Consider the following 11,536-nt stretch of genomic DNA (forward strand, 5'->3'; position numbering starts at 1 on the left):
GCAAACTGGAGGGCAGCTATAGATAAACGTGACAATCAGGGGTTGACACATTCGCACAAGAACAATTTAGAGTCTGATTTGCAGAGTTTAAAATGAATGTTGACATGAGGAGAAGAAGCAAACTGTGCTCCTGACTTTTGAATTGTAAGGCACTCGTGCTAACCGATGGCCCCGAAAATATCTCCTTGAGGAAAAGGCACTTGTCCTATACAGGAGAGAGTTTTGACCAGGAATCTGTCGTTACAAAGAAAAAACATTCAACTGAAAAACTGTTCTGGTCATGCTTTTTTCCCCCTTCCTAATGAACCGGCATCACCAAGGTTTAGAATGAAATAAAAAAACAGTTAACTTGTCATTATATGTAAAATTGCGTTTAAATTCTGTCTGCAGCAGTTTTCTGTTTTTTTTTGCTTTATTCAATATAACAATTATACATTAGTAGAAATTCTCCTTTCTTTTTCATTTATTTATTTTTATTATTTTATTATTTTTATTACGTAACCCTTTAGGCTTCAAGTAATGCTCCCATGGGTATTCTTCTAATTAAAAGGCAAGCGTTTTCAAAGGGTGTTCCCATCTCACGTTTTTGGGTGTGTTTAGGAATCATTGGGCCAGTTGCCACAAAAATGTTTTAAGCGGCACTATGATGTTAAGTATTTGTTCAATGATGCCAAACAAAGTCAATTACTGCACAACAGTGTTGGGCAAGTTCCTGCCAAAATGGATTATATTATATATTAAATGTTACTTGCAAGTGAAAGTAATGAGTTCCTTTATGATATTACTTTCTTGTAGAGTAAGTAATTACTCAAGATGAAGTTACTTTAAAAAGAATATATATATATATATATATCAGTATCAGAATCAGAATCAGAAATCCCTTTTTTGTCATTGTACTCAAGTGTGCAACGAGATTAGAGAGCTCCCCTCTCCAGTGCAATACAACAATAATTCAGATAAATATATAAATTAGATAAATAAGAGAATAGTTAGTGCAATGGAAAATAATACTGAATAGGGTATATAAAAACACATCACGTTGCTGTTCTGCAAGGTAAGGGTGGTCGTGTGTGTGTGTGAGAGTTTAGAATGGAGATGGCTCTTGGGAAGAAACTGTTTCTCAGTCTATTGGTCCTTGATTTGAGGGCATCAGGTCGAACAGGTGTGAGTTTGGGTGGGTATTGTCTTTGACGTTATTGAGAGCCCTGCTGAGGCACCGGGCGGTGTAGATGTCCGACAGTGAGGGGAGAGGGCAGCCAATAATCCTTTGCGCTGTTTTGACCGTCTCATTTAAGAATTATTTTAGCCACTTTGCAAGGAAAATGCACAATTTCCTACCATACTGTAGCTGGTGAAGTTAACTTGTAATGAAGATATTTAACTATATATTGCATATACAAGCAAAATACAAAATAGCAAAAATACAGTATGAATATCGATTCAGTTGTTTTCTATTTTTAAAACGAATAAATAAATAATTAAATAAATAAACTACACAGACAAAAATGTCCGAAGTGAATTAACAAAATATCTAAATAATAAGCATTAGACTCAAATTCACAGGTGTCAAACTCAAAGCACGGGGGCCAGATCAGGCCCATGACCTCATATAATATGGCCTGCAAAGGCCAAATCATGTGCGTCAACTTCCTGTTTCTAGCACATTTTCTTCAATTTTAACAAAATTGAGATATGAGATATTGCCATTTATTTGTCGCCAATCCTCCCCTTTTAAAATAAATGGAAGAATTGTTGAACAAACAATTTCTTACTGGCTTCTGATTTCAAAACTGGCTTTCCATCATTGTGTTGTGTGTACTTGATCACGTAAGGTGATCATACATTTATATGGGTTCACAGTCATAACGGCCCTGTGAGGGAGACCATAACTACGATGTGGCCCGTCCACAGAAATGAGTTTGACACCCCTGCTCTAATTGAATGGCGTGCGTATTCTAGTTAGTCCGATTGAAGGTGCCGTCATCGGCCATCGCACGTCTCCGGCTTTGAAGCAGACGATTTGCATTTTGCGTACAAACAGACAATCAAAATGACCGCTGTTTTACACACTGCAATTGATGGCACAAAAAAGATTCAAATCACCTCTAAAGAGCATAATAACAATATGTGTTTGTAATTTATTCCATACATTTTACTTGTAGTCACTGATGGTGTGGTGGTACACTCGCCTGAGTTGTGTGCGGGCAGCGTGGGTTCAGTTCCCACTCAGTGACGGTGTCTATGTCTAACCTGTCACTGTCAGGTGACCAGTTCAGGGTGTGGTGCGCCTTTCGCCTGTAGTCAGCTGGGATAGGCTCCCGTGACCCTGTACAGGATAAGCGGTGTGGATAATGACATGACATGACATTTTACTTGTGTTTATACCCGCTTGTTTTTGAGTACCATATGTTTTGCAATTTACTTTATGAAACCATGACTGTGATTGGTGTCACAAACAGGAACTTATTAGCCATTAGGATGTCTCACCCGTGTGTGTAAACAATAAATGAAACGCTTCAAAGAGAGTTCATACCGGCAACCCGTTTAATTAATTTACTGCCAGCCCAGGTAAAAAGCATGTACTTTTTGGCTTCTATACCCGTCAATGGCAGCGGATTAGTTAATTGTGCACGTTTCTCATTCACAGCAAAGAAAGTGCTCGTGCTGGAGCATCCAAAATGCTGCTGTGTGCAGGTGCCTGCTCATAATGTCATAGGGACAAAATTTGTAAGAAGACCTCTTCTAGTGCATGAATATGAAATTATTAGATGGAAAAAGATGATGGAAGTTAATCAATGGGCTTGCTTTCTTCTGTGCAGTGGCATATTCTTCCGCCACTGGGCAAACTAACATTAAAACCCTCAAAATGGCACAATGTTACGACAACACAAGAGCAAGTCCAAATGTGAGCAAATAAAGTACTGTGCATACTTGAGAATATTTGAGCGTATCTCATTGAAGAAGCTTGGGTGGGGCAGAGACGATCAAAGATTGCGTTGAAGGGTGATGAGCAGATGACTGAAAGCTGGTTGCGAGGAAAGAGGAGGAGGGAGGAAAGTAGGAGTTCCTTTTTGGTGCAAAGCTTTAAAAACCCTTGGTAGCAGCTTATTTCAGAGGGGCACTCAGCAAGCCATGAAGTTCTTGACCAATTGAACATATGCCGGCATCACTTTTTACCAAGGTAAGAGCAAGAAAATCATTAATTCGTTCATTTTTAACATTTTCCAGGATACTGGCTTTATTAAATAATTATCTAAGTGACCTCATTACTGTATTAGAAAATTTACCCTGAAATCAAATCACTGTGTTCTAATAACAGCAAAATTATTGATTAATTTTGAGGGAATATTTGATTTTTATTATTCAGACAGCATGACTGCTCTGTGCCGGCAATATGGAGCGTCTCGACACTTTTTCAGAGAATCGCTGAGCAGATGGATGGTCCAGGTAATCTGGACTTTGAATCGGTGCTCATATGAATTAATTTTACTGTTTTAAGTGTGTAGTATTTTGGATCTTCTGCATGTGTGTGTATTACATCACATTCACCTGCGCAATCTAATTAGATCCAATACAAGACAATACAACTTTATTAATATAGCACATTTCACAAAAGACTAGAGCAGTCTGTCTGGCAAAAAAAAAAAAAAAACTTATTAGCAGGGCTAGGTTTTTCTCCTTTGATGTGGTAATAGGTCGACAAATATTTCTCATTCGACAAACGTGATCATTAAAATCATCCTCCCTGACATTGGCAACAAAATCATTCAAAAAAGTATGACAAAAAATGAATATATTTGTCAAAAATAAATTGTTCTGCATTGTTTCCCGAGGATAGTGGTGGGATTATCAAAAGCTCTGTGCGAGCCACACGCTGCAACTTGTGCGTTTATGCAAATCCTCAGTGACTAACGCGGTGTACAGTTTTACAATTTAACAGAGCAAAGTTTAAATGCTGCAGGAATTGGAACCCCTGATGGCACAACTTGACCTGAATCATGACAATGACAAGCAGGCGGAGCCCCCTGTCGAGACGACACAAGCAACGTGCCTGCAGAAGGCCAAGGTTCGTATTCGTAAGGGGGTCTCCTACTTCTCAGGAGATATGGAAGCTTTTGCAAAGTGGATGGAAAGTAAGTTTACCCCTTAGCTGACAAATGATGCATACTCAGCATTTTCTTGATGTCCTCTTATGGACTGACGTCCAGTCCAGGATATGGTCTACTTTCCCTAACTCAAATTTGCCATCTCAAGAATTTCATATGAATCAATCGGAAATATTTTTGTGATCTTCTAACATGTATTTTAAAAAATGTTCCACAAATCTGTCCAATGTTTTTTTTCACTTTCACTTATAATGGGATGTAAATGCATGCACCCGTATTTTGCATCACTCCTTTCGAGCAAAATAAATATATAAATAAATCACCATTGCTGCAGCCACTAGTTTACTTAAATATTATAGCCCACTAATACAGGTGATCCATGCAATGCTGGAGACAAAAATTATTTTAAACAAATATGTACATATTGTTGCAGCAAATACAGCTCACTCCTTTACTCCACAGCTTCAACCGTTTGAGCTCACACAAAAAAAAAAAATTGCATATTTGATATTGCTTCTCTTTCACTTTCGCTGAGATTTCATGAAGCTGTTTGTTTCCAAAGTAAATAAATTCCTTGCCTGTTCTCCATTTGCTTGCATGGACTTTTTCCTGATACTCCAGCTTCCACCCACATTCCAGAAACATATAGGTTAGGTTCAGTGATTGTTAGTCTTAATATGTCATGCAATTTACTGTGGACCAGTCAAGGGTGTAACCCGTCTTCCTCCCAAAGTCAGCTTGGATAGGCTCCAGCTCACGTGTGACAATCACGAGGGCGAGCAATGTTCCTCTGAGCATTAAAATGTTGAGGCAGATAAAAGATAACATCAACACACTATCTTGTTCCTTTGTCTTTTAGAACAGTTTTTTTTGCTCCAGTTAGTGGACTGGGTCCTGCGTGGGGCTGCGCAGGTTATGTTTGTGAACAACCCGCTGAGTGGCCTCATTATCTTTGCCGGCCTCATCCTGCAAAACTACTGGTGGGCACTGAACGGCTTTGTGGGAACTCTCTTTGCCACTATTTCAGCCCTCATTCTGCAACAGAGAAGGTTAGTGGGCTTACTCGTGGTTGTTGTTAAAATAGTCTTACAGGTTGTTCGTTTCATATCAGTAAGACAAGGCACATAGACACAAATTTGCATTGGGAGCAGAGGTTGAAACATATCTAGAACAATTTTGGAATGAAATATTGTATGTTTTCAGGGGGGCAATTGCTGCAGGACTGTATGGCTACAACGGCATCCTTGTCGGCTTGTTGATGGCTGTCTTCTCCAATGCAGGAAACTGGTACTGGTGGCTCTTGCTGCCCAACATCTTCATGTCCATGATGTGGTAAGATTTTGAGAATGATATAACCCCTTACTGGTTGAATCTAGTTACATAATAATAATAATAATAATAATAATAATAAACATGAATATTACATAAGAGAATGCTGGATCTTTATCTGCCCCCAAAATGTAGTCATACCAGTTTTATGTAAAACGTGACAAGGTGTGGAGGCACGGTGGATTAGAGGTTGGCACAGCTGGTGCGACTCTTAATTGTCCGTAGGTGTGAAAATGAGTATTAATGGTTCTAATCATAATCCTTATTATTGACCAGGTGTGCAAAAAATAGCTACTCCAGTATTGCAGCAACAAGCAACTACTGTATAACAACAATGGTGGAGCGTCATGGCATACCATTAATGCGGCAGTACTGAACACTGGACAGCTACGCAAATGATGCAGAGAGACGAGAGCAAAATAAAGAGACCAGAAGTGTAGTAAATATGAACATCTTATGCCCAGCGATTGGTTGGCAAACAGTCCTGGGGGTGCCACACCTTTCATCCAAAGTCAGCTGGGGTAGGCTACGACGTCCTTAAATGAGGACAATAGGACATACGACCACATACTTTCATACCAGATGTATGGCAAAAAATGACAAGTGTGTGCAAAATACATGCTCTTAGTATATTTCATTTTTTGATAATACATTTTCCGTGCATGTATAAAAGAGTCACTATCCGGACCCAACATCAAAGGGGTTGAGGCAAACAACAACATTAGTACGATTGTTTTTTTTCCCTCAGTGCAATGGGATCTATTGCATCTAAATGACAGCTGAACAATAAACCAATATTAAGAATTCATTTTGTGCATTCCCCCCCCACACACACAAAAAAAACAACAAAAAACAATATTTTGAAGGTACTATGTTTGTCCTATAGATCTTTCCAAATCCATAAATAATTATTATGTCTACCTATGTGTTGTACTGTTGGCAGCATAAGATCCGGTGTAAGCGCAACTAAGCCATGTCTGCCATCTAGTGGTGAATGGTGATATTACAACTTTAAACTACAGTTAAACCCTGCATATTGGCATTTCAGCACGCACAGATTTGTGTCATTGTGATTTTTTTTATTGCTATTTCCAGGATTATTTCCCCCCCGTTTTTTGTACAAGACATATATTAAATGTTTATCTGCAAATTTTGAAGTCCGTGGTCCACCAGTTGCAATTCCCTGAGTTAGAAAAAACCCAATTGACCACCTTAAATATTCATTGAGAACATTTGGGATAATTCTATGCTTCCGGCCCTGCGTGAATAAGGACAAAAAATTTTCCAAAGGACACAATTGAATCCATCTTTTCATGTACAAGTAGTGAGGTTGAATTTGCATTTGTTTGTTTCAGCCCAGTCTTGTCCAGTGCGTTGGCATCCATTAACAGTCGTTGGGATCTGCCAGTGTTCACGCTGCCCTTCAACATCCTGGTGTGCCTCCACATGGTTGCCACAGGTCACTACAACCACCACTTCCCCCAAGTCCTCATTCAACCACGCACCGAGCTGCCTAATATCACCTGGCAGGAAATCGACGTTGCCAAGGTGAATATGACATTTTAAATAAAACAAAATCCTCATTACGACGTAAAGAATCAGCAACCTTTCATAGGCACTTTCAATGACTTGAGGAGGTCCACAGACTGTTTTTTTTTTTTTTTTGTAGTCCTCCGAGGTCTAAGCAAGCTACATTGTTCGTGTTAACGAGCGGAAATAAATGCCTCCACAGCTGTTCATGTCTGTGCCTGTGGGCATAGGCCAAGTGTACGGCTGCGACAACCCCTGGACAGGAGGCATCTTCATCATCTCGCTCTTCATCTCCTCCCCAATCACGTGCGCCCACGCCATCCTCGGGTCTACAATCGGCATGCTTTCAGGTAAGCTTGGAAAATGAATTCAATATTTTCATTATGCGGGCGCTTTGTTTTATAGAGCTACAAGATGACAATGATATCGTGGCAAATGTCAGCGATGCAAGTGTAAGTTGTCGAATGCTGGCGGTCAAAATCTATTGTGATTTGCGTTTTGTTGTGCAGGTTTGGCTTTGGCAGCTCCATTTGGCGCTATTTATTTCGGCCTGTGGGGATACAACTGCGTGCTTGCATGCATTGCCGTTGGTGGAATGTTTTATGCTCTCACTTGGCAAGTGCACCTGCTTGCTATTACTTGTGGTAAGTTGGCATCACAGTCACAATGCTATTGTTTGAGCTTTGATAATTGTCATAAATGATCATCGAACATTTTTTCTCTCCTGCTCTGCAGGGTTTTTCTGCGCGTACCTCGGCTCTGCCATCGCCAACATCATGTCCGCGGTCTGTTTTTTAAAACATAAATCAGTATTACAACAAGCACATCCTAATTCCACTGGTACTAAATTCAAGTCTACATTTTTGTCCACAGTTTGGTCTCCCGGCCTGCACGTGGCCCTTTTGTCTTTCAGCGCTTACATTTTTGCTCATCACCACAGAAACCAATAAGATCTTTAAACTGCCACTGGTCAAAGTCACCTATCCGGAAAGAAATCTGTGCTTCTTCTGGAAAATGAAAAAGGAAGAGAAGCTGGAGGAAGAACGGAGAAAGAAAGAGGAGCAGCAGAAAGCAATTGATGAAGGCATGATACAGAATGAGAAAGAAGAACTGAGGCTCAACCTCAGACCCATGGAAGAAGCCAGCGTTATGCAAATCGACTCAGGGTCTGAAGCAGAGAGCGAGCAAAATTACAATGAGGAGCAAGAAACCACAGAAGACAACCCGACAGATGAAACACCTGTGAATAATGTATAAAGCAGGAAAAGAGCTGAAGAGAGAAGCTTAAACTGCCAATTTTGTATACATATGTATATATATTAGTTTTGCACTGTATAGGTCCTGTAGCGAAATCCTTACCAAATTCAGCTCATTCCAATTCAACAGTGTCACAAATGACTTTATTGGCACCAAAAACAATAATACATAAAGTGTCATAATGCATGTGTGATATTACACAATTTACGGAAGCACAGAGAAATATGGAGTGAAAAGTGACGATAATACTCACGGCCTATAGATGGAACGGAAACAGTTTGCCCGTCGAGAAGGTTTTTGAAAAGGACGGCCAAAGCTCGGACGGAAGTGGAATTCCTGCTTTCAATTATTACCATTGCACAAATGCTGTACTCACTCTGTCTCTCCCTCACACACACACATATATATATATATATATATATATATATATATATATATATATATATATATATATATATATATATATATATAAATTGTTGCCGTGGTTCTAAAATGAGCACTGATCTTGGCAAGGTTTATTGTCAATATGTGAGGAGAAGTGGTAGAGATGATGGATGAGTAGATAATGTGTTTATAAATGTGAATAAAAATGTTTCACTTTTTTCAGTTTTCAATTTTTATTTCTTAATTACAGCAACAAATACCAGGGCTACAAAATGGCATATTATTAAAATAATAGCGTTTTATCAGAAAAAAAAATCATATTTAAACATGTGACAAAATTGTGTTGTAATGGGGCAGTTTGTTTTGTGACTCTGGCGACACTACTGGAAATTTTCTGGCGATGCCTCTGTGCGGGCCGTTCAGCTTTCAGGTGACTGTCTCATGGCAAATGTAGCCGTTGTTAGGATCGTTTAAACTTTAAAGGCTACTAAGCAACACGCCACCTGGGTTAACTTCAAAATAAGGGCAAGACAAGCAATACGGTACTTGGACATCACCTTACTGAGCTTTTATTTTGAAGTTTGCCCTTGGAAGCAATTGTGGTGGTGACTGACTTGACTTTGAAATGAGGCTGGCCTGATCTACTTTGATCATTTTGAACTGGAGTACATTATTCAATTTTCAGCCCTGAAGCTCACCAGCATCAAACATCATGCACATTTAAACTAACACATATATTACAGGTATATATATATATATATATATATATATATATATATTAGTGATTAAAATATTTAATCATAATAAATCACATTTTTTATAGTTAACCCGTAGTTAATTGCACATTTTATTCATTGTAAAAAAAGAAATGCCTTTATTTTTCTTGTCCCAATATTTTGTTGAATTGTAATACCTTTAATATATGAGAATTGATTTTTTTGTTTTTATGCAAATACTTTTTTTTTTAAATTGAAAGAACAAAGCAATGGATTCGACTCACGCAAACAAAGTCACACAAAACAGCATCCCAAAAGCCTTTGTAAGGGATCAAATTGGAGTAATATACGAAATATAAAATGCTAATGAAATGGGTCAAAATAATGGGCTGTCACACCGACGTCATTGTGGTTACTGCAGTGGTTCTCAAATAGTGGGGCATGTTACCCTGGGAAACATGCTTTTTTTCATCTGCGGTGTGCTTTGCCATCAAATGGTATTTTAAACTGGTCGTGCTGTGATGGTAGTTCACTTCACGATGGCAATACACACAAATGACTTTGCTCTTATCAATGACACCATTAGGTAACTTTTTTTTTTTTTTTAAATTGCCGTTCAGAATTGAATTTGCGTCATTTTTACCACTCGCCGTGACCTGGCGAAAACTCAGCACAACAAGCGCAGGCGTGTCCTAAATTTCGAGTGCTTGATGTTTTTCCCGGGGTCGCAAGATCTGGTAAGGTGTTGGAGTTTTTCCAGCGTCAACACTATGTCAAGACTACATTGTTTATTAGGCCAAGATGAGTCTTAATTGCTCGTTAAAAAAATTGGCGGCATTAAAAAGGGGGTTAAATACGAAGTGCTGACGCTGGAAAAACTTCAACACCTTACCGGATCTTGCGAGACCGGAAAAAAACATCAAGCTCACGAAATTTAGGACACGCCTGCATGGGCTTGCTGTGCAGAGTTTTCGTCGGTTTATAGAACTAAAAGCATCATGCAAGTGGTCAAAATGACGCAAATTCAATTCTGAACGGCAAGTTTTTTTTAAGTTATCTATAATGGTGTTGTGGCAGTTGAAATGAGCACACACGACTGACTGTGAACACGTCTTTATTCCAAGACTGCCAACAACAGAATAACGCACAGGCACAAATTCGCGCCAACAAACATTAACATCAATACGCCCCCAAACGGGATGCCTGCTGGGTGAGAGGCATGGTCCTAATGTCCGCCACACAGCCCCCCCCCGAACACCCAGAAGGTCGCTCAGAACGAAAACCTCACCGGGGGCTTCACCGGCCTGCCACAACGACTACGCAGGCCATCCTTTAGTGGTGCAGTTGAAACCCGGTGGGCAGGGGGGTCAGGCGAGACAGGAGCGGGAGCACGACACACAACGTCGTCGTGCGGAAGTGAGGGCGTGGACTTTGGAGGGCGACCGCGGCGAGGGACGTGGGCCGGCAACAGCACATCGCCTGCAACCAAATGAGCTGGTTTTAGCCTATCTACCGAGACGCACTCCCTTCGCCCACCCATATCAAGCACAAAACTCTTATCGCCGCGCTCCAGCACCCTAAACGGGCCGTCATACGGTGGCTGCAAGGGCGAGCGGTGGGCATCGTGGCGCACAAAAACAAAACGGGCTGACATAAGCGCGGACGGCACGAATACCTTGGGAACACAGTGGTGAACCGGTGCAGGGCTCAGGGGCCCCCCCGACAAAAAGGAAAAGGGCGGAGCGTCCAAACCGTCTGGCAGAAATTCACCAGGTACGCGAAGCGGCTGACCGAGCACCAACTCAGCAGGAGCGGCGTTAAGATCCTCCTTCGGCGCTGAACGTAAGCCGAGCAAAATCCATGGCAGACGGTCGACCCAGTTACCGTCCGATAACGCAGCTCGCAGCGCAGCTTTAAGTGACCGGTGAAAACGTTCGCACAAACCGTTAGCCTGCGGATGGTAGGCAGTAGTGCGGTGCACGCGCACCCCCAACGATACTGCCAAGGCTGACCAGAGCTCAGATACAAACTGGGGGCCCCTGTCCGAGGTGATATCGGACGGCGTGCCGAAACGCGCGACCCAGGACGACAGAAACGCACGGGCTATATCCACCGAGGTCGTGGAGGACAGAGGAACCGCCTCTGGCCACCTAGTCGTCCGGTCCACCATAGTGAGTAGGTGAGTAAAACCTTGCGAAGGGGGAAGGGGACCTA

At 41.0% G+C, this 11,536-nt stretch overlaps 1 protein-coding gene across 4 annotated transcripts; it reads left to right on the forward strand.

Moving 5' to 3' along the window:
• Positions 1-3,045: 3,045 nt before the first annotated feature.
• On the forward strand, positions 3,046-8,607 carry slc14a2 (solute carrier family 14 member 2). Of its 4 annotated transcripts, none has more exons than XM_088296891.1 (9): positions 3,046-3,181; positions 3,962-4,133; positions 4,966-5,155; positions 5,310-5,438; positions 6,791-6,983; positions 7,168-7,315; positions 7,475-7,609; positions 7,701-7,750; positions 7,839-8,607. In XM_088296891.1, exons 1-9 carry the CDS (start codon positions 3,158-3,160, stop codon positions 8,220-8,222), a joined length of 1,425 nt encoding a protein of 474 aa, XP_088153017.1. In that variant the 5' UTR covers positions 3,046-3,157; the 3' UTR covers positions 8,223-8,607. The 4 variants fall into 4 exon arrangements, with proteins under 4 accessions (XP_088153017.1, XP_088153032.1, XP_088153041.1 ...); XM_088296906.1 differs by having other exon boundaries at positions 3,962-4,066; positions 4,986-5,155; XM_088296915.1 differs by having other exon boundaries at positions 3,138-3,181; positions 3,962-4,066.
• Positions 8,608-11,536: the final 2,929 nt, after the last annotated feature.

Source organism: Idiotropiscis lumnitzeri, chromosome 1 (assembly GCF_059441095.1).
Source record: "Idiotropiscis lumnitzeri isolate Australia: NSW breed Sydney's pygmy pipehorse chromosome 1, RoL_Ilum_1.0, whole genome shotgun sequence".
In the NCBI taxonomy this organism is placed as follows: domain Eukaryota; kingdom Metazoa; phylum Chordata; class Actinopteri; order Syngnathiformes; family Syngnathidae; genus Idiotropiscis; species Idiotropiscis lumnitzeri.